This window comes from Monodon monoceros, unplaced genomic scaffold (genome assembly GCF_005190385.1).
Source record: "Monodon monoceros isolate NGI ecotype Baffin Bay Population unplaced genomic scaffold, NGI_Narwhal_1 Super_Scaffold_21, whole genome shotgun sequence".
Classification (NCBI taxonomy): Eukaryota; Metazoa; Chordata; class Mammalia; order Artiodactyla; family Monodontidae; genus Monodon; species Monodon monoceros.
The window spans coordinates 152,127,983-152,153,077 of NW_021703778.1; the positions used below are offsets into that span (position 1 = coordinate 152,127,983).

The window sequence follows — 25,095 nt, forward strand, 5'->3', positions numbered from 1 at the left end:
AAAAGGATCATACACCATGATCAAGTGGGGTTGGTTCCAGGAATGCAAGAATTCTTCAATATATGCAAATCAACCAACGTGATATACCATATTAACAAATTGAAGGAGAAAAACCATATGATCATCTCAATAGATGCAGAAAAAGCTTTCAACAAAATTCAACACCCATTTATGACAAGAACCCTCCAGAAAGACAGAGAGGGAATTTACCTCAAAATAATAAAGGCCATATATGACAAACCCACAGCCAACTTCATTCTCAATGGTGAAAGACTGAAACCATTTCCACTAAGATCAGGAACAAGACAAGGTTGCCCACTCTCACCACTATTATTCAACATAGTTTTGGAAGTTTTAGGCACAGCAACCAGAGAACAGAAGGAAATAAAAGGAATCCAAATCGGAAAAGAAGAAGTAAAACTGTCACTGTTTGCAGATGACATGATACTATACATAGAGAATCCTAAAGGTGCTATCAGAAAACTTCTAAAGCTAATCAATGAATTTGGTAGAGCAGCAGGATACAAAAGTAATGCACAGAAATCTCTTGCATTCCAATACACTACTGATAAAATCTGAAAAAGAAATTAAGGAAACACTTCCATTTACCACTGCAACAAAAAGAATAAAATAGCTAGGAATAAACCTACCTAAGCAGACAAAAGACCTGTACGAAGAAAACTATAAGACACTGATGAAAGAAATTAAAGATGATACAAACAGATGGAGACATATACCATGTTCTTGGATTGGAAGAATCAACATTGTGAAAATGACTATACTACCCAAAGCAATCTACAGATTCAATGCAATCCCTATCAAACTACCAATGGCAGTTTTCACAGAACTACAACAAAAAATTTCACAATTCGTACAGAAACACAAAAGCCCCTGAATAACCAAGGCAATCTTGAGAACGAAAAATGGAGCTGGAGGAATCAGGCTCCCTGATTTCAGACTATACTACAAAGCTACAGTAATCAAGATAGTATGGTACTGGCACAAAAAGAGAAACATAGATCAATGGAACAGGATAGAAAGACCAGAGATAAACTCACGCACATATGGCCACCTTATCTTTGATAAAGGAGGCAAGAATATACAATGGAGTAAAGACAGCCTCTTCACTAAGTGGTGCTGGGAAAACAGGACAGCCGCATGTAAAAGAATGAAACTAGAACACCCCCTAACACCATACACAAAAATAAACTCAAAATGGATTAAAGACCTAAATGTAAGGCTAGACACTATAAAACTCTTAGAGGAAAACATAGGCAGAACACTCTATGACATAAATCACAGCAAGATCCTTTTTGACCCACCTCCTAGAGAAATGGAAATAAAAACAAAAATAAACAAATGGGACCTAATGAAACTTCAAAGCTTTTGCACAGCAAAGGAAACCATAAACAAGACCAAAAGACAACCCTCAGTATGGGAGAAAATATTTGCAAATGAAGCAACTGACAAAGGATTAATTTCCAAAATTTACAAACAGCTCATGCAGCTCAATAAAAAAAAAAAAACAACCCAACCCAAAAATGGGCAGAAGACCTAAACAGACATTTCTCCAAAGAAGATATACAGACTACCAACAAACACATGAAAGAATGTTCAACATCATTAATCATTAGAGAAATGCAAATCAAAACTACAATGAGATATCATCTCACACCAGTCAGAATGGCCATCATCAAAAACCCTACAAACAATAAATGCTGGAGAGGGTGTGGAGAAAAGGGAACACTCTTGCACTGCTGGTGGGAATGTGAACTGGTTCAGCCACTATGGAGAACAGTATGGAGGTTCCTTAAAAAAGTACAAATAGAACTACCATATGACCCAGCAATCCCACTACTGGGCATATACCCTGAGAAAACCAAAATTCAAAAAGAGTCATGTACCAAAATGTTCACTGCAGCTCTATTTACAATAGCCCAGAGATGGAAACAACCTAAGTGCCCATCATCGGATGAATGGATAAAGAAGATATGGCACATATATACAATGGAATATTACTCAGCCATGAAAAGAAACGAAATTAAGTTATTTGTAGTGAGGTGGGTGTTCCTACAGTCTGTCATACAGAATGAAGTTAAGTCAGAAAGAGAAAAACACATACCATATGCTAACACACATATATGGAATCTAAAAAAAAAAAAAATAGTTCTGAAGGACCTAGGGGCAGGACAGGAATAAAGACGCAGACGTAGAGATGGACTTGAGGACATGGGGAGGGGGAAGGGTAAGCTAGGACGAAGTGAGCGAGTGGAACTGACATATATACACTATCAAAGTAAAATAGATAGCTAGTGGAAAGCATCCACATGGCACAGGGAGATCAGCTTGGTGCTTTGTGCCCACTTAAAGGGCTGGGATAGGGAGGGTGGGAGGGAGAAGCAAGAGGGAGGGGATATGGGGATATATGTATATGTATAGCTGATTCATGTTGTTACACAGCAGAAGCTAACACAACATTGTAAAGCAATTATACTCTAATAAAGATGTTTAAAAAAAAGAATAAATGGATATTTCTTTCAAAAAAAATTTTAATAAAAAATTAAATTGAAAAACGAATAGATGGATATTTCAAGGAGAAGGGGCTGAATGTGAACATAGTTAATTCCTACAAACCAATTTCTTACAAAATGGACTTTAGGACTGAGATGCTGAAAGGTGAATAAAATATTTGAGAACCAGAAATGTAAAAGGAGGGAGACATTTCAAGGTGCTCATGGAGAAAAACTGAACTAAAGAAAGACTGTAAAAAAAATTGCAAATGAAAAATAAACTAGAAATTTAGATGGAGCTAGAGCTGTGGAAAAGTAATGAGATGCTCAGTCACCTGGACATGGTTATGGAAGCGTGGAAATTGAAAGACCAATACAAAATCATTGTAAAAAAGTTCAGAGTGGTTTACATGGAGACGTACGTTGGAGGCCAAACAACACTTATGTCTTGTCTAACGCCAGCCTTACACCAAGACTTACACAAAAACAAGGTTACAATTTGACCTGGGGAGGGGTGATTGTAAAGAAGTTAAACAGTAAGGTACTTTAGTTTAACATGGAATGAAGATCAATTTACAGTAACCTTTCAAAAATAATCAATCAATAAAAAAGGTTTGCAAGCAGAAGCCTCAGGAGGAAGTACAGACACTCATCCCAGCTCATTCCAGATGTCAGAGAAAGCAAACCCTAAAGCACCTGTCTGCCAGAAGTATATTTTAAATATTTGCTCCACAGATTTCAAAAGAAGAGGAAAAGATGTACAGGTACACATTTCTATGGCAACTGTATAGAAAGTGTTAGTATCGAATTCAAATCCAAAGAGCAGAAAGATATTTCAAATTCTTTTTTTTTTTGGCACACCGCACAGCAGGCAGGATTTTAGTTCCCCGACTAGGGATCGAACCTGTGCCCCCTGCAGTGGAAGCGCAGAGTCCTAACCACTGGACCTCCAGGGAATTCCCTCAAATTCTTAATTCGTATTCCTAATGTATTTAAATCAAAGCTTTTTTATTATCTCTTAATAACTGACAGATTATTTCTCTGCCTGGATTGAGAGAAGAGCAAAAAAAAGTGATAATTTTTAGATTTAAGTAGAAAATTAGTATAAACATATATGCAGATATCAATATTGCAGAACAGTGTGAATACAGTAGGCCTGTGTTTTTACACTGAGTTCCAAGTGGAATGTAAACACACATTAATTAGCTATATTTTCCTCTTTTAACAGTTTATTTTTTGAGAAGAACTTGTACATGAAGAATGTTTGCTTGAAAACTTGCTATTTCATTGAAATTGCATTTGCCTTTCCTCTCCTCCCTTAATGAACACCATTATGATAAGCATATTTAGTGAAATATTATGAGAATTTGTGTGTTTAGAGAGTATCTCTGAAGATGTATTACACACAGCCGCCATTTTCTCTTGCTTGTGCTGCCCTAAAAATCATTTTAACCTCACCATGAACAATACAAATATTAAACTAAACCCATCGGAGGCCTCACTGATATGGAAGAACAAGAGATCATGTTACCTAGAAATATACCTCTGTGAAATGTTCACATTAAACAGCCATCGCCACAAAGTGCCTGGAAAGCAAGGTCAGTTCCTTGTTTAAATGAGAGTTCACAATTTCAGTTAAAGAAAGAATAAGAAAACTAACTCCTCTACTTGTTCATAATCATTAGCATTTCACTGCTGCTAAATCATACTACATAGATGTCTCCCCTTCTGAAGATCTTTGAAGAAAAAACTCCTTCCAACTGCCATAGACATTTTAGTTTCTAGTAACCTCAGAGTTCCAAAATATCTTTACGTCTTAGCTAAATCCTTCAGCTGCAGTTTACATCCCCCTTCTCAAGATGAAAGTGCTCTGTGTTAAGGTGTGTTGAGTCACTACAGTCAGAACCGAAGAAGGTAGAGGGACGTTAACCTGAGAGCAACTGTTGATGACACTGCCAGACTCGGCTGAGGTTCTAGGGGGGAGATATGACCATGTTAAGGGAGGAAAGAAGGAAGAAACTGTGAATTATAAATTGGATACACACCTGTCCTGAACCCAGTGAACTCTGAAACCTTTGAAGAGAGCCAAACTTCTCATGACCAAAAAAGTAGATGGTTTGAACTTAGTTCCCTCTTTATGGGAGAGAAAGGATCTATTCCATATTAGAATTAACTTCATTAAACGGGCCTGAGGCTTGCTATTCCTAGCCATGAAATTATAGACTACCACATGCTAAAATGACGTGAAAGAAAATTCTGGGAATATTAGAGCTATCACAACTAGGGAGTTAATGTCCAAACAGCAAAACTGACCGTTTTTTTCTAGAAAAGCATTTTTAGTGGTTTAGTTGTTATGGTAGCCAAAAAAGATATTTCGACAGAGCAATTTTCTTTCTAACATTCTTAATAAAAACTTGATCTCTTTACAACTTCAGGAACTAGATCCCCCAAAAGTGAGGAAGAGCAGGTTGTTTCCAGTTTGCAAGGCCCACTGAAGTTGATTGTGGAGTGCTGATTCATATTGACATGTGATATGATAGTAGGAACACAACCCTGAGTTTCACAAAGTCCTCTCCCATCTGTAATTCACTGTCCCATATCGTGAGAAACAATCTACCCCCACTGCTTCCCAGACTCAGCTGCCCGACTGTAAAATGCGATTAATAACCTCTCATGGTTGTTTTAAATATGAAATAAGACATATAAAACATATAAACAACATATAAAATCCTGAATATTAGCAAGCCCTCAAGAAATGTTAGCTTCCTTCATTCGCCTAAGGATATCTCAAAGACAATGAAGCTGAACAGTTGAACATAGAGATCAAACATCACCTGTAGGGGACTGTGGTGAGGAATCTTTTCAAAGTGTGACATGGTTAAGAAATGAATTTTAAATACTAGAGAACAAAATGAATAGTTTCAATAGGAAATAAAGCAAGTCTGTAATCTCTCATGGTTGATGTGATGAACTATTCATCTAAACTAGGAAAGAGAATGTGTGTATCAAAGTCTTTCCAAATTAGGGAGAACTTGAAGGACTTGACTCTGGAAAGATAAATAGCGGAAAGCTTCTCTTATTGCCAATTATCCTAGTTTCAAAAGATATATTGAAAACAGCTTAGTTAATACAGGACATCATCAGAGTAGTTTGGTGGATAATTCCAAGTTGTCTATTACTTCATGTTTATTCCCGTGTCTTGAAGAAGCAGAAATAAGAATAAATCAACACTGATGTTTGTTTTCTTTTTGACTGGTAGAACAGACCTAAGTGTCTAAGAGTAGATATGATAAGGGGATATAGCTTCTGATGAAGACACCATAATAAATGGGATAAAGAAGAAGGATGCTAAATCTGTGCCATCCATTTATCTATTGATCTATCCATCCATCCATCCGCCTGCCCACTTACCCAAACATTCAGTAAGTATGTTTATTTCCTGTTTAAATATAAAACATGATGCCAGATGCAATGGGAAAACAAGGGTCTAAAAACAAGAGATTAAAAATATAAAGAGACATATATGCAGATAATCAGAGGAAAGGGCAGTAAATGGCAAATGTCATGCAATATCCAAAAGTTTTAACAGTAATAGGGTAGTAAAAGGAAAAATGTTCCTAGCAAGGGTGATAACAAGGAAAGAGAGGGAAAAAATGATGGGGCACCTGTAAGAGTTTGAACATTAATTATTCAGCAGGGAGAAAGCCACAGAAGGTATCTGAGCCGAGCAGTCATGGGCTCTAAGCTGTGTTTAATGAAGATGCATCTGGCAGAACTGATTAGGACAGCAGTGGCGTGTGTGCACATGGTGTGTTTTCTCCAATGAAGCACTACTGGGTGGAGATCAATTATGGGGTGTGTTGCCAAGTAATTCATTATAAAAATTACAAAATCACAGTTTTAAAATGATTTCCTGTTTTTGTAGTAATCTAAGCATATTCAAGGTTATTCCTAAAAGATGTCAGTTTACCAAGTGCTTTATTAAATAGCAGAGAAATAGATGGAGGATATCTGGGGCCCAGGGAATGGTGTGAACTTGAACACACCCATAGGAGTGTGCCTGCTTGGGAAAGTCATCTGTCTTGGGGGCTCTGGCAGGCTCAGAGGTAAAGACCAATCAAGTAGAAGACAGCAACTAGAAGTCAGGAGGACCTTGCAAATAAGAAGCTTCAGCAACCTTAGAAGATATGAAGGAATAAGGAGCTAAATAAGACAGTAGTCTAAATGCAGAGGGAGGAGTAGATAGGTGAGAAACCACCAAAAAAATCTTGGTAAAGTCACTAGTTGCGGGAGACGAGGAAGTAGAAGAAAGCAATCTTTCTTTCAAATCATAAGTGTGAGGGTAGGTTTTAAATGCTCTCAGGAAAGCTTTCAAATTAATAAATTAAGAAAATTTTCCTTGGAGTTTCAAATTAAAATTTCATAGCTATAAAGCAATATAAGCTTTATATACAATATGTTGCCATCCACTATTTTAAAATATTTCCATTTTAAATTTCACGGCACGCATGTTTATTCTCAGCCACCACATCTGTTATCTAAAGCATTATGGATCCCAGCTCCATCAACAATAAAGAATAATCAAATTTCAAATACTTAGTCAAGAATGCAACCACAAATTGAAGCTTAATATCTACCAAATGTGTACCAGTCATCTGAAAATTGAGTTCACTGTAGGGGCAAATAATTTTTTTTAATCTAGTAGGTGTATAACATTAGGTCAACCACAATCTTTGTGTCTGCCCTTTAATTTCCTTATCTCATTATGTTCCAGCCAAGCTCCTTCCCACTTCAGCCCTTCACACACGTGGTTCCCTCTGCTAGGACAACTCTGCCGTCATCCCTTGCCTAGCTCATGGCTACTCAGACTCAGGTTCCCCATATGTAACTTCCTAAGGAAACCCATTATCAGTGTCTCCCTCACCACCTACTGCACAGCTAGAGCCCCCAGAGGACCTCAGAGCATAGCCTATACTCTTACATCCAGCCTATACTTTTCCACTAAGCACAGTAGGCACAGCGTCTACAGCCAATGAAAATGTCTTCATCTTAACTGATTATAAAGCCAGAAGAAAAACAAATATAATAATGAATATATAATAATAAATCTAGCCTGGATTATATTCATCTTCATACCCATGTAGTCAAAAATCTAATTTTCTTTGAAGGGACCCATGAAGGCAAAAATGCCTAAGGGGCCATAAAAGTCATAATGTGGGGCTTCCCTGATGGCGCAGTGGTTGAGAGTCCGCCTGCCGATGCAGGGGACACAGGTTCGTGCCCCGGTCCGGGGGATCCCACATGCCGCGGAGCGGCTGGGCCCGTGAGCCATGGCCGCTGAGCCTGCGCGTCCGGAGCCTGTGCTCCACAACAGAAGAGGCCACAGCAGTGAGAGGCCCGCCTGACTGTTTTATTTTTTTTGAAAGCTGGATGACGGTACCTATTTGGGAATAACTGAAATAATAAATTTCTTAAAGCACTTAAACAGTGTCAGGCACACAGCAATAAATGTTATACAGGTGAACATAATGAAATTATATTCATTTTGAAAGTACCACATTTCACACATTTTGAGAACTGTCTCAGTGCATTTCAAAGTTAGTTTTAGTAGACTGAAAGTAATATACATATATTCTTAACTTTCTGACAAATGTCCAAAGATGGGCACATGTACCCAAAGAGGTTCAAGCAGGCTGGAGAATTACTTGACATAAACAGAACTGAGAACCAAGAGACAGAGAAACTATTACAAATCTCTAACTTCATGATTTTACTGGTGTATTAGTTTGCATGTACACTGTAACAAATTGCCACAGACTTTCTGCATTAGAACAATGCAAATTTATGATGTTACAACTCTGTACATTAGAAGTCCTGTACGGGTCTCACTGGGCTAAAATCGTGGTGTCAGCAAGGTTGCATTCCTTTCTAGAGGTTCCAGAGAAGAATCAATTTCCTTAACTTTTCTAGCTTCTTAGAGACCAGCCACATTCCTTGGCTTTGGTCAACTTCCTCTATCTTCAAGGCCATCAATGAATGGTACATTGAGTCTTTCTCACATCGAATCATGTGACTCCCTTTTCTGCTTCCGCTTTCACTTCTAAGAATGCTTATGATTACAGTAGGCCTAAATAGATAATCCAGGACAATTTCATCTCCTCTAAACCCTTATATGAATATAGCTACAAAATCTCTTTTGGCATATAATGTAACATATTAAAAGGTTCTGGGGATTAGGATGTAGACATCTTTGGGGGAGGTGAGCTGGTATTATTCTGCCTACTACAATCGATAACGAATATATACAGAACAAAAATAGAAAAGAAGCGTTAGCTTAAAAGAGCTCAAACACAGCAAAGATATGCTTTGAATTTAATAAAAGCTAATTACTAACCTAAAAACTCACATCAAATCATTTTAGCACATGCAACTTTATCTTATTTTTCTCCCTGAATATGCTCATGATTCAAATTTAAGTAGACCAGCTTTGCTGTCGTATGAAACAGCAGAAAATAATACAAATAATCTATAAAAGGATCAAAGAAGAAAATCTAAGAATTCATTTGTATAGTATATTTAACATTTATGGATTTTCCAGAATACAGAAATACACCCAATAATTTAGGAGAGGAAAAATGTAAACTTTAAATATCTGAACTCTCCATTCAATCAATACTTCACTGTTGCTAACGGACTATATTACTTAAAATATTGAAAATGTTTGTCTCCAAAATTAAGTTTAGCCGATAGAAGTAGTACAAGCATCAGGCTCATTACCCACATGGGCAGGTGGGTGGAGATACTTATACCTAACTAAAGAATAATTAGCCATAACTTTCTATTGTCAATTTACTCACTAACAATGTGAATGTTGATTATATAATTCAAAGTTGACACCTGCATAGATCTGGTTATCAGGAGCTCCAGGCATATCATTAATTTATTCAATGCTGGTCCTAGGAACATTTAGCCAATTGAGTTTAATTTCAATCCCTGTTGACCTTTGCCCTGGCTAGATTTTAAATCATAACACTAAACACATGAGAAGTAAAATTATTGTAATGAAACATATATAAGCAAAAACACAGATTAAGATTAAAATGAAATTCTGATTTGACTCAAATAGTGGACATAATTTTTTAAAAACCCACTGTTTTTCAATTGGTTTTTGAAAATAATTATGAAGAAAGCCTGAAAATACATGAGGGAAGACATAATTTCACATTAAACAAAATAATAGTTTAATGAGTTCAAATAATTTCCTCAATCAATTAAAATAATCTTTCATTATCTCTAATGATCAAGATCACTAAACTTCCGAACAAACCGGTGAAATGTAAAATAAAGTGCTAAAATAACCAGAATCCAAATAAATTACATGGCACTTAGAGATTATCCCTTAATTTAGAATTTTTAATTATACTCCAATAGGCAATAGAAAAAATTGGTTTTCCTTGTTATTAGACTAGACAATGACTAACATTTATATAAGCTGCATGATCGTCAAATATTGTTTCATAACAATGAAGAATTTCTAAGTCAAAGATAACTAATGAGAACCCGCTGTATAGTACAGGGAACTCCACTTCGCTGTACAGTAGAAACTAACACAACACTGTAAAACAACTATACCCCAATTAAAAAAAAAAAAAAGAAAAAGAAATTCTAAGTCAATAACTACTAAACTTCTAAGAGGTCCAAGACATTAACTTCTCAATAGGTTTCCTCTCCTTCTGGAACATTCCAGCTCCAACCTACAGGCCTAAAATAGCCCAGGAAACATAAAACAGCTCAGATCTACAAATCTGGCAGCACTCACTGATAGAAACTCCTTGTACATGGGCCTAGGTTAACCTGGCACATGTCAGTTAATATGACACTAAATCAAACTAAGAATATTAGTGCAGAGAATGGTTATTCCAATGAATAGAATATTCACTGGATATTTTTCTGTCATGTTTCACTTATAAATAGGTTAACATTGTTCTACCTAACAGACAAGTTCGTAAGATAGTGAAGGGAATCAAATATAAATTTCTACAACAATTAACTTTGATACTTCAGAAATATCTAAATTTAATCATCAGTTTGGCTGTCCTCCACCTCTTCTGTGTATACCATTGTAAACAAATGCTGAAATATGCAAGAAGAGATCACTATGCAGACAACCCCTGGAGAGAAGTTTTCCTCCTCCTCTTTCTTATAGAAATCCTGCTGCATTTTTCACCATGTAAATTAAAAGACATGTCCTACAAAAAACCTCCCCATATGGGCCTTAACAGAAGTAATCAGTACTCCCCTTTTCACCAGGAACATGGTGCTTATATTTCTAATAACATATTTATTTCATCCTACTTCCTAATAGATACATTTGTAAGTAGGCAACTACAACAGCCTTTGCTTGGTCTTCATTACCCATATTAAGTTCTCATTATTTCTGAATCACCAGGTAGCACCTAAAACATCTTACACCTAATACATCTTATACCCATAAGGCAAGAAATTACCATATCATCTCTCTGTCACAGAAGTTTGGGTCTTCCTGAGACCTTTTTTTATGATTTTAAGGAATAGATAAAAACAGGATCCCTCTTGTTCTCCCACCAAATCAGCTCCTCCTTCCCAACTTTGCTATTTCTCCCAATGGCAAAACCACTAAGACCTGTGAGTCTTCTCTCTTCTCTCTCATTCACCTACACTGGTCAATCCTGCACTAATTCCTCCACAAAATCTTTTGCATTTGTTGCCACTACTAATGTCCTCTGTCAGTCCCTCTTTTGCTTTTACTGAGACTTACAACAGGCTCCTAACTAGATGCATTTCCACAATCAGTACTAAGATGGGATCTAATAACTGAGTTTCAAAATATTTGGAGAAAAAAAAAATCACACACACAAAGTAATAGCTGGATATTTTAAAAATCCTCTATCAGTTACTGATAGAAATAAACAATTTCAAGAAAAGAAATTAACAATATCAGTAGGGATATAGGAATCACCAGGGACATAGAACAGTGTGAAACAATTTAGCATAAGTGATTTTTACAGAACATTTCACAATAAATTCAGAACGTAACATTTTCAAGTGCACATGGAAAATTTACTGAGATAGACCACATTTGGGGCCATAAAACAAGTCTCAGAAAAGGATCAAAATCATTGAATCAAGAGTATGTTTTATGACTGCAAGGGTACTAAATTTAGAAACTGATGATAAAATATCTAGAAAACTACATAACTGGAAATTAAGTAGTACACTTCAAAAAAAACCCCATAGGTCAGAGAAGAAATCACAAGGGAAATATTTTCTAATTCAGACTAAGTGATAATAAAAAGACAAGATACCAGAATTTGTGGAATGCATTTGAAGTATTGCTAAGATGGAAATTTATAACTTTAAACGACTATATTAGGAAAGAGAAGTATTAAAATACATTTTCAACTTGGGAATCCAGGAGAATAACAAATGCTACAAAAAGGAAGTAAAAGAAAGGAAATAAAAATAACAATAGAGATCAATAAAACATTAAAAAGACAAACAACAGAAAAAAATTTAAATTTGAAGGCTGTTTCCTTAAAAATAGTAATAAAACCCTCAGCAAGACTTATAAAGAAAAAAAGAGAAAACAAATTACCTATATCAGGAATATAATAAGAGACATCAGCACAGATCTTACAGAAACTAAAAGAATTAAAAAGGGGTTATTACAAAAAGCTTTAAGCCAATAAATTTGACAACTGCAATAAAATGGAAAAATATCTTAAAAGGCACACAGTAGCAAAACTGACTCAAGAAGAAGTAGAAATTCTGAAAAACCATACATTAAAGAATTCAGGTTTAAAATTAAAAACCTTCCCAAAACAAAAACTACAGGCGCAGAAGATTTCATTGATGAATTTTATGCTACATTTACAAAGAAATAATACAAACTTTACACAAATGTTTCCCAAAAATAAACAACTCATGTTAAGAGTCACTGTTATACTAACATTCAAATCTGATAAAGACATTACAAGAAAAGAAGTTATAAACCAATATTCCTCACCCACACAGATGCAAAAATTCTTAACAAACTATCACTAAATCAAATCCAGCCATATGTAAAAGGAGAAATACGTTTTGACAAATTGGAGTTTATCCCAGGAAAACAAGGTTAGTTTAATACGTACTGAAGGTTCCAACCAGTTGATTAAGACAAGGGAAAAAGAAAAGAAAGAAGAAAGCAAAACTGTCCTTATTTGCAGAGGACATGATCATGTACAAGGAAAACTCTAAATGCAAGGAATAAACAACAACAACTACTAAAAGCTACTACAACTAATAAATGAGCTTAAGGTTACAAAATACAAGTTTAATATACAAAAAAATCAATTGTATTTATACCTACTAGAAAAGAATGTTGGAAATTCAAATTTTAAAGTTATTTTATATAACATCATAAATTTAAAAAATAGGAATAAATCTAAAAAGGATGTGCAAGACCTGTTTGCTGAAAATTACAAAACATCATGAGAAAAGTTAAAGACAACCTAAATTAATGGATAGATACACCATGTTCATAGATTGGAAAATATCATCAATATTAAGATGTCCATTCTCAAATTAATCTATACATTTAACATAACCCTATCAAAACACCAGTAGGTTCTTTTCTAAGATTGACGAGCTGATTCTAAGATGTATAAAAGAATTCAAGTGCTCTATAGAAATAAAGGCAATCACTTTGAGAGATTACAAACTTCACACCTCACCTTCTGAAGCTTTTATGAAAAAGCTGGGCATTTGATATAATTATCTAAATGCACAGATATGTGGTTCTTTTGCATTTCTCCCCAATGACAGTTTTATGATTTTATAATAGACTACTGCATATTCCTTATGCAAAGAAATGACTTACACAGTGCCAATACTGATAAATATTTACTAAAAGAAAAATGGGGTTGTAATCTAGTGTTAATTAGTGGATAGGCTATGACATATAACATGTATAGAGATCATATAGTGTTTTATCTATAAGTTCCATAACAGATTCTACTGTACTGTCTTTAAAAAAAAAATTAAAGGGCATCCCTAACTTTTACTATTGGCACAATTTACATCTTTCAATTGCACTAGACCAGCAATTCTCAAAGGGTGTTTGGGCACCATCCAAGACCCCTTAATTATAATACTAAAATGTTACTTGTCTTTTCCACATTCAATTTCTCATGAATGTAAAATGCAGTTTCTTCAGGCATTACATGACAGGTAATATAACAACAGATTAGATGAAGAAGCAAAACTGAAAATGCAGCCATCTTCTTTTAAGACAGCAATTAAAGAGATTTCCAAACGTTCAAAAAACAAAGTCACTCTTTAATTTTTTTTGTATTGAAAAACAGTTAAATTTCATTGATTTTTATGTCAGTATGAATGGATTTATAATTATTATTTTAAAGGTATAAATACTTTCAAATACCCAGTTTTAATTTTTAATATGATAGATATTGATATACACAATGTACATTAATAAAAGATCTTTGAGTTCTGAAAAATTTTAAGAATGTAAAGTGATTCTGATACCAAAATTTGAGAATCACTGCAGGACAGTAATAAACAATTTTTAAGTGGTATGTGTAGAGAGAATAATCCTGACCACTAAAATAAAAAACAAAAAAATTATTTTAAAAAGAATTATCATATGTTAATGTTTAGTTTTTCTTAGTGGGACACTATATGACTCCTCTTTCTGGTTCTTAATAAAGTTTAGCAAGAGAAAAAGCCTTGGATTTCCCTGGTGGCGCAGTGGTTAAGAATCCACCTGCCAACGCAGGGGACACGAGTTCAATCCCTGGTCCGGGAAGATCCCACATGCTGCGGGGCAACAAAGTCTGTGAGCCACAGCTACTGAACCTGTGCTCTAGAGCCCACAAGCCACAACTACTGAGCCCGCATGCTGCAACTACTGAAGCCTGCACGCCCTAAAGCCTGTGGCCACAACAAAAGAAGCCACTGCAATGAGAAGCCCATGCACCACAACAATGAGTAGCCCCTGCTCACCACAACTAGAGAAAGCCTGCGTGCAGCAATGAAGACCCAACACAGCCAAAATAAATACATAAATAAATAAATTTGTATATTAAAAAAAAAGCCTAAGGCCAACACAACATAAGATACACATAGGATTCCTATAACTGATGCTATTTTTCTTCTTCCCATTATATCCATCCCTAGTAGAACCAAACAGAAAGGTAATTTTCCATGACTCTTGTCTAACTTTTAAAGTTAAGTATTGCCTACATATTAAACCCTGTGCCGTGCTCTCCCAAACTCTCCTTCCCTTACTCTACTGCTTTCAACAACGTGCTTATAACCTCATATATTACATTATTTACTTATTTATCACATTTATTTTGTCACCCCACTCAATATAATGTAAGGTAAACGAGGGTAGGATTTTTGGGACTTTCCTGGTGGTGCAGTGGTTAAGAATCTGCCTGCCAATGCAGGGGACACAGGTTCAACCCCTGGTCCAGGAATATCCCACATGCCATGGAGCAACTAACCCCATGAGTCACAACTACTGAGCCTGTGCTCTAGAGCCTGCGAGCCACAGCTACTGAGTCCACACGCCACAACTACTGAAGTGCGTGCACCACAACTACTGAAGCCCATGTGGTCTAGGGCCCGCGTGCTACAACTGAAGCCTGCACGCCTAGAGCCCGTGCTCCGCAATAATAGAAGCCCCCGCAATGAGAAGCCCACGTACCACAACGAAGAGTAGCCCTTGCTCGCCGCAACTGGAGAAAGCCCACACGCAGCAATGAAGGCCACCCAACGCAGCCAAAAAAAAAAAAAGGAAGAGTAGGATTTTTTTTCTCATTTACTGATAATATCCTTAGCACCTATAATAGTACCGAAGACAAAATAGACACAAAGTAAATATCTGTTGAATGAATTAATGGGTATTTTACTGAAGTAAAATATAAATTTTGGCATTTTACCAGGGAAGAACAAGCATGTCTTAGCAAATTAGCACTTGCAAATGGACAACAGACACAAATGCTATCTATGTACACAGGAGGGATACAGTAGCTGAAGGAGAAATTCTCAAGGAGAAACAGTTTTCTCTTCTAGACCCAGAAATGAAGATAAGGAGACAAGAGGCAAGGAAAGGAGACGAATTTGGAAATTCTGTAGTTCAAACCAGAGCCAAGAGAAACAATTTTTTTCCCAAACATAAGACTCCACAAATATAAACAAAGAAAAATAAAAGAGTAAGAGCAGTTAACACACCTCTCTTCTCCCGATGTATTTCTTCCAGAAGCTGCTCCTGTCTTTCTATCTGTTCAAAGAGACACTGAAGCTCAGCCTCCTTGTTTTCAGTCATGTTCCCGAGTTGTTGTCTGCACAACATCAGCTGGTGCCGTAGACTCTTCTCTCTGTTTTCTCTCTCTCTCAGTTCCTCACAGAGCCATTGAAGTTTAGTCTAAAAATATGACAGTTACATCTAATTTTTTAAAAAATCTAGAAAACAGTAGCATTCCAAAACATGAGAAAGTCATGATAATCTGAATTTAGACAATAACTAACAAATTTAAGCAAAATTTTAAAATACCCATAATGTTTTAATTTGCATAATGGTTTATATCAGTTAAAAGTTTGTGCAGAAATGATTTCCTTGGATTTTTATAAAATATTTGGTATACTCTATCATCTTTGGAAAGGCAGTACTACAGAAAAGTTTGGTCTCCTAAACTTCCAGGTGTAATACAATTAACCCCCTAATTTGATATATAAAGCAGTCTGGTACAAGCATTTGAAGATCCAAAACACCCCATAATAGACCTAGGAACTGGTTATGAAGGGAATTTTAGAGATTAAAAAATAAGATAAAATTCCTAGTTTTGTTTCTAAAAATGCATATCCCCAAGGGTCCAGCTAATCAGGTAGAGAGAGAGATTCTGTATGGCATGAGGCAGATAAAGTCTGCATTTGTCCACATTTAAAACTAGGAAATTCAATCAAAGCAACTCTCTTTTCCATGGACTCTAACCTCACCAACTCTAATACTTAGATATTTAAAACAGGGATGAGGAAAGAAATCTTTCTTCCACCTTCAATAGAACAGAATTTCAGTCGGGTCTTAGGACCTTCCCAAGTGAGACTATCATCCAATTTCTAGTTGATTTTAAATAATCTAAACAGTCTTCACCTCAAAGAAGCAAAATAGGGGAAGTCATGAACTAGAAGGGAAAATGAGATTAAGCAAAGGGACAATTTCCCTGAATAGCATGAATCCATAAGCAAGAATGTTCTAGGCCTCTAGAAGTCTAGAAGGTTCTTAGGACATGCCCCAGTATATTAAAAGTAGCTGTGATGGAATTAGCCTATGATGAAGCAGAACTGGGATATGGCCCTTAGACCGGGGTCTCCCCACATACATCAGCTTTCAAACATCCCCAGAAATGAAAAAAAAGGCAGTTCCTTTGGTCAGAAGGTCTAACAGATGGTGACATAGAACAAAATGCTGTCATTAGTCAAATTATGGATAAATTATACACTTATATTGTAAGGTAACAAATGTATAATGTGTTGGGTGAAGAAAAATGGAAATCATGCTTATAAAGGCATGATTTATTAATAACAAAGCACTTTTGATCAGACCAGAGCTTATGTTAATGAGGTGGCGTAGGGTGGGGCCCCCAGATAGCCTCCGTAAGGGGCTGATCATTAGAGAGTTGAAACTTACAATCCTACTCATCAACCTCTAAGAAGGGGGATGGGGGACAGGCAGGGGAGGACTGAAGATTAAACTCTATAAAGACTCCTGAACAATGAGATAGGATGAGCTTCCAGGTTGGTGAATACATCCACATGCCAAAAGGGTGATGCACCCAAAATTCCAGAGACAGAAGTTCCAGTACTAAGGACCCTTTGGGACCTTGCCCTATATACCTCTTCATATGGCTGTTCATATGCATCCTTTATAATAAAGTAATAATAGTAAGTCAAGTATTTCCCTGAAATCTGTGAGCCATTATAGCAAATTAATGAACTATGGGAACCCCAATTTGAAGCCAGCTCAGATAGAAGTGTAGGCAACCTAGGGACTCAATACCTGTGACTGGCATCTGAAGGTGGGGGAGGGGGAGTCTTGTGGGACTGAGACCTTAAACTGCAGGATCTGCACTAACTCTGGGTAGTTAGTGTCAGAGCTGTAATTAGGTTGTAGGGCACCCAGTTGGTGAATGCAAAAAATTGAAAAATTACTTGATGTGGAAAACTCAAACTTCTGGAGTCAAAAATGTTGTGAGCAGAAACATCATAATAGTAGGTATTTCACAGGAAGGGCAGACCACTAGGAGTTTTCATCTTCACAGCTCTGATTTGCACAAGCTAAATTCTTGGTAACTGCAACAGAAATACCGGGAACTCCCTCCTCCACCAACTCTCCACTAATAGGGTGGTCACTCTACTGCAGACAAAGCAAGCTAAGAACACTGAAGTCTCAACTGTAATTTCCCCAGATTGTTTACAATGCTTCAGTTATGAATATAACTTATGAATAGATATTTTTTAAAATCTTCAACAAAATACTAGCAACCAGAATCCAGAAACATACAGAAAGGTTTTTACAGCATAATCAAGTGGGATTTATCCCAAGAATGCAAGGCTGCACTAATATCTGAAAATTAATTAATGTAATATGCCATATTAGTAAGAATTAGGGACATAAAGCCACATGATCATATCAAAAGGTGCAGAGAAATCATATGATGAAATTCAACACCCATTCACGATGGAGACACTCAACAAACTAGGAATAGAAGGGAACTTTCTCAACGTGATAAAAGACATTTATAAAAACCCCACAACTACTATCATACTTAATGGAAAAAGACAATGCTTTCTCCCTAAGATCAGAAACAAGAAAAGAATATCTGCTCTCACCACTTCTATTCAACACTGTATTAGGAGGTCATGGCAGGGCAATTTTGCAAGAAAATGTAACAAAATATATCCACATTTAAAAAAAAGAAGTAAACATATTTGCATCTTTTTTGCAGATAACATGCCCCTGTATAAGAAAATCCTAATGATTTCACTAAAAACATATTAGAATAAAATAGTTCAGCAATGTTGTAGTATATAAGGTCAATATACATAAATCAAATTGTATCTCTATATACTTGAATGATCAATCCAAAAATAAAGTTAAAAGTCAACTGCATGTACAATAGCGTCAAAAGGATAATATACTTAATAATACACCTTTAAAAAGAACTGCAAAACACACTCTGAAAATATCTGAAAGAAAAATAACTCTACAAAACACTGTTGAAAAAAACTTTTAAATACCTAAATAAATGGGACCATATCCCATGTACAAAGATCAGACGACTTAATATAGTTTAGACAAAAATACTCCCCAAACATCCTACAGATTCAATGCAATTGCAATCAAAATCCCAGCTGGTTTTTTGGAGAAATTGACAAGCTGATCCTAAATTTCATATGGACATTCAAGGGACCCAGAATAGCCAAATAAAGTGTTGAAAAATAAGAACAAAGTTGGAGGACTCACTCTCACCCATTTCAAAGCTTACTACAGAGCTACTGTAATCAAAACAGTGTGGTACTGGCATAGGATAGACATATAGATCAATGAAATAGAATTGAGAGTCCAAAAATAAAACTATACATATACAGTCAACTGACTTTCAACAAGAGTGCCAAAACAATCTGATGAGGAAAGAATAGTCTATTCAACCAGTGATGCTGGGACATCTGAATAGTCACATGTAAAAGAATAGAGTTGAACCCATACCTCATACCACATAAAAAAATTAACTCAAAATGGATCAAAGACCACATGTAAAAGAATAGAGTTGAACCCATACCTCATACCACATAAAAAAATTAACTCAAAATGGATCAAAGACCACATGTAAAAGAATAGAGTTGAACCCATACTACATAAAAAAAATTAACTCAAAATGGATCAAAGACCTAAATGTAATTGCTAAAAATACGGCTACAAAATAAAATAAATAATTAAATAAACATTTTAAAAATAAATAAATAAAAATATAAGACTCCTAGAAGAAAACAGGGAAAAGTCTTTGTGACTTTGGTTTGGCAATCATTTCTTAGACATTACACCAAAAGCACAAGCAACCAAAGAAAAAAGCTGATAAGCTGAACTTAATCAAAATGTAAAATATTATGCTTCAATGGCCACAATTAACAAAGTGAAAAGACAACTCACTAAACAGGAGAGAATACTTATAGATCACATATCTGAGAAAGGACTTGTATCTAGGATACGTAAAGAACTCAAATAATAAATTAAAAGATAACAAATTGAGCAAAAGATCAAAATAGACATTTCTCCAAAGAAGATATATGAATGGCCAATAACCACATGAAAAGATGCTCAACATCACTAGCCATCAGGGAAATGCAAATCAAAACCACAATAGAATTCCATTTCACATCCAGCAGGATAGCTATAATCAAAAAAAACCCAGATGATAACAACTGTTAGTGTATATACAGAGAAATTTAAATTCTCATATACTGACAATAGGAATGTACAATGGTGTAGTCACCTTGGAAAAACAATCTGGACTTTCTTCAAAAGCTTAAACATAATTACCGTATAACTCAGCAATTCTCTCCTAGGTATGTACCTATGAGAAATGAAAACACACATTCACGCAAAAAACTTGTACTCAAATGTTCATAGCAGCACTATTCATGACAGGCAAGAAATAAAAATAATAGAAATGAACATCAACTGGTAAATGAATGTGGTATATCCATACAATGGACAGTTATTTAGCAAGAAGAAGTAAAGTAATGATACATACTACAACACAGATGAACCTTGATAATATTCTGCTAAATGAAAGAAGTCAATCATAAAGGATTGCATATTTTATGATTCCATGCATAGGAAATGTCCAGAACAGACAAATCTATAGAGATGAAAGCAGATTACTTGTTGACTAGTGCTACAGGGAGGGTGGGATGGGCAGATAAGGATGTGATGGCTAATAGTCCAGATTGTCTTTTTGGGGTGATAAAAATGTCCTAAAATTCATGTAGTGATGGCTGCACATCTATGTGAATATACTAAAAACTACTGAATGGTAACACTAAATAGGTCAAATGTATGGTACATGAATTATATCTCAACTTAGCTGTTATGTAACAAAAGAAAGAGAGAGAGAGGGAGGGAGGGAGGGAGTAAGGAAGGGAGGGAGGAAGGGAGGGAGGGAGGAAGGAAGGGAGGGAGGGAGGGAGGAAGGAAGGGGAAAGTAAAAGGGGATAGATCAACAAAGCTAAAATTAAACCTCCCTGCAGAGATGAGATCTGGCTGACCTGGCTTTAGTACTTGCTATACAATTTTTAGGCCTCTGTCTTGTCTATATGTCACTAGATAAATACAGGAAGTCCTCAACTTAAATTAGGATGTGAACTTCCAATTATGACTACAGAAATTTAATTAAGTCTGCTTCATTTCCCAATATCCACCTTGAAATACTATTGCAAATAGAAAAAGAGAAAAAAACTTCCATAGCACTTTAGAAAACATGGCCAATTCTGCCAGATTAAAGGAGCACTTTCTACTATAACATTCCACTAATGCATTTAGGAAGAAAACACGGCGAGGGTGAGGGATATACCATCATCCCCATCTAACCACAATATGAGAGACAAGGATGTGAATTGGACTGCTCTTTAGAAAGCATACTCTCTATGTAGAGTGGAGCAAATATCGGAGGCTGGAAGTCAGGAGGCTATTACAATATTCCAAACAAGTGAAAATGGTAAGGGTTGAGCCAAAATGTACGTATTTGGTCTTAAATGTGAGGGGGGTAAGGAAGAGAAAGGAATCAGTATTGATGGCCAATTTTTAGCTTAAACTGAAACAGGAAACCTAGAAGAAGCAATGATTTAGGGGTTAAGAAGTTAACATTAGGATGAAACATATAGAAGTTGTTAGGAACAAAAGATACAGAAGCATAGATGACTAATTGGATATCTAATTATATATATATAGCTCTAAAGCTCAAGAGATATGGCCAAGAGATACAAACTAAAGAATCAACAGCCTAAAGGAAGTTAACGGCATAGGAAGAGATAAAATAGCTCATAAAGAATATCTACAGAGAAAATAGAAGAGGGTTTAGAAGAGATAAACACAAGAGAATTTCAAAATAAAATGGAGATGTAGATAGAAAGTTGGGAGGAAAATACAAGAGTCTGGGGCGATAGAACCCCAAAGGAAGAAAATACTACAACAAGGTGGATATCCTCAATGTCAAAGACTCAAAAGGAAGGGACAGGTATATCTAAAAATATACATTTTCGTCAAAAATAACTGTAGCTCAGCCCATTAGATCAAAATAGGACTGAAAGCATGAACACCAAACTGTTTATGGTGATTATGCCTTTATACCTGCAAAAGATGAGTGTAAATATCGAAATTTTATTCTCAATATTGCTATATTTGTTACTGTTTATTTCTCCATTTAGCTATGTTAGTTTTTCCTTTAAATATTTAGGTGCTCCAACATTGGGCACATATCTACAATTGTTCTCTCTTCTTGTATTGATTCCATTATAATGACCTTCTTTGTCTCTTTTTATCATTTTTTGTTTACAGTCTATTTTGTCTGATATAACTAGAGCTATCCTTGCTTTTTCCGTTTTCTCTCTTTTTTTGGGGGGGGGGATGGGTTACCATTTGCCTGAAATGTCTTTTTCCATCACTTCACTTTCAATCTATGTGTACCTTTAAGGCTAAAGTAAGTCTTTAATAGGCAGCATATTTTTGTATCTTGTTTTTTCCTATCCATTTGGCTATTCTATGTCTTTTAATTAGAGAATTTAATCCATTTACATTTAAAGTAATTATTGATAGGTAAGGGCTTGCTATTGTCATTTTGTTAATTGTTTCCTGGATGTTTTGTAGGTTCCTTGTTCTTTGATTCTTATCCTGCTGTCTTTTTTGTGTGTGTTTTGTTGTCTTCTGGTATCAGTAGGCTTTGACTTCTTTATCATGTTGTTTTATGTAATTATTATAGGATTTCCCCTTGTGGTTACCATGAGGCTTACATAAAATATCTTAAATGTGTATCACCCTATTTTAAACTGATAACAACTTAACTTCAATAGAATTCATAAACTTTACACTTTTACTTCTCTTCCCCCTCACATTTTAGGTTATTGCTGCTACAATTTACATTTTTTTAAAAAATTCTTTAACTAAGGTTGTATGGCTATATGTGTGTGTGTACAGTTAGTTACAATCTCCAAAATGAGAATGAATTCAATGCACTAAATAATAAAAATTATTCTAGACAATTATTCAGTAAGTTTGATACAGGTCAGTTGGAAAATGATTCTAAAACATTACTACTTAAGTCATTAATTTATTAATTGATATTAACTAGGAAAAATAAGGAAAAGCCTATGCTATCACTGCTTCTATATTAAAACTACAATCTGAATCTGTAGACCACACCTTCTATTAACCTCATCAATCTCTGCCAGTTCCTCAAGAAAAATAAATAAAATGAAAAGCCCCAGTGACTATCATATTATTATTGGTATGATGCAAGGAAATAAGGGAAAGGTTAGATGTACAGTTTCTGGAAAAGATATATTTTCAACAAAGTCTTTTTGCTGTTTATTTGGCACCTCAAACATACACACATCTTTATTCTTGTATGTTAAAGAATTTAATATAATAAACCCTCAACACATTTTTCAAGAATTTGATAATAATATTCTTCGATTAAAATCTCCTAGGGAGTTTCCAAAACAACCAACATACGTGCATGCGCACACACACCCACACACACATTACAGCTAGTTTTGCACATCATGAGGCCTTGACACATGTAATTAAATGAACAATTAGATGCTGTTAATTTTTTTTGGAAAGACATAGCACCTTGCATCTAAGTAATAAAATAGAAAAAGAGAATGGTATCTTGAAAACAGAAAAAATCCAAAGTTCTTTTAGTTTTAATATATTAAGAAAGTTTAATTAATATTCAAAAGTAACACATTTAGGACCTGAACACTATCAATTTGAATTATAAAAAATACAATCACAAAGAAGAAGGGCTGAAAGTATGTACATACAAAAGCCCTGATAACTCTATGCCATGTAGGCATGGTCTTAAACAGCAGCTTTCAGACTAATCCCCTCAGGATTAGTCTAAAATCAGATAATTAATATTATCACAGATGGCTAGGTATTAGAATATAAATTGATGTATTAGTATGTTGGAGACAAGTAAATGAAATAACCTTGACATACAGAAGAAATACATACATGCAAGATGAAATCTGAAACAGATTAACCAGAAGGAATGCACTTAAAAAAATCAAATATGGATTGATAAAAGGTATGAGGTTCACAGTTGACCATAAAAATCCTTGTGAGGAAAGAGTAAAAGGAGTCAGATTATTCAACCTCTTATTTACAGGAAGACCAACATGTTCTAGGACCAAGTCCCTATTAGATAATATTATAGGAGTTAATTTCATTGGTTTACATCAGAGACATCAAATGTACATGCTAAAGGTGCCAGATAGGAAACATCTGTAAAAGTACATAGAAAACATGTTCTCTTTTGTTTTTCTTGAAAAGTTCAGTTCAGGCTACTATGTTACTATTTACCATTTTGAACCACGCATGGATACAAGAGATAAATCCACTTCTCTTCAATCGACTTCAAAAAAAATAATGTGCAAGCCTAAAGATAACATCAAGTAATACTTTTCTTCCGTATTGGGAATCAACAGAAAATGATGGTGATTATGTCAAACGATAGCTAACTATATTAAGAAAGCTTAATGAACAGTCAAAAGTAACACATTTAGGATCTGAACATTATCAATTTCAAATATAAAAATTTAACCACAAAAAAGAAGGGCAAGAAGGGCACCACATCTAATGTGGTGTCATGTCCATGGTTCTTCTTCTTAACTCTGTTTTCTACCACAATGGAATGAAACCCTAGTGTTATCAGATCCTCTGATATCTCAAAAGGAAAACAATTTCATGTTGCAATAATACACTTAATTGATTTTTTTAAAATGTTCATTACCAAATCAATTTTTTTAAACTCATGTGGTCCAAACAAAATGAGTCCCTGGAGATCACCAGCTTCAATCATCTGGTTTAATCTGTTCTTTCCCAATGATTTAATGGCAAATTTAGAAAATACCTTCACATTTCTTTTTCATAATGCTTTCCTACTTATTCCATCCCAGTCTTTGGCCTGTGTTCACTACCGTTGCTAAGAGATGATAATAAAAAAACAATTCTGTTTTGTCATGACAATAATCCTACTGGTTCTGATAAAAACAAACAATAACAAAAAATTATTTGCAACAAAGCATTAATCAGGTTTGATCTGTGTTATGGACTGAATTACATCCCTCTCAAAATCATATGTTAAAGCCCTAACTCTCAGTGTGACTGAATTTGGACACAGGGCCTTTAGGGAAGTAATTAACGTTAAATGAGGCCATAAGGGTAGGGCCCTAATCCTATAGGGCTAGTGTCATAAGAAGA

At 35.3% G+C, this 25,095-nt stretch overlaps 1 protein-coding gene across 2 annotated transcripts in view; it reads right to left on the reverse strand.

Annotated features, from left to right (window-relative positions):
- The window catches only part of CEP128 (centrosomal protein 128), a 433,475-nt gene that overhangs the window by 215,691 nt on the left and 192,689 nt on the right, over window positions 1-25,095 (reverse strand). For both annotated transcript variants that reach the window (XM_029239363.1, XM_029239364.1), the window contains one exon: window positions 15,786-15,978. In XM_029239363.1, coding sequence (XP_029095196.1) covers window positions 15,786-15,978 — 193 coding nt within the window. The remainder of the gene's footprint in view (window positions 1-15,785; window positions 15,979-25,095) is intronic.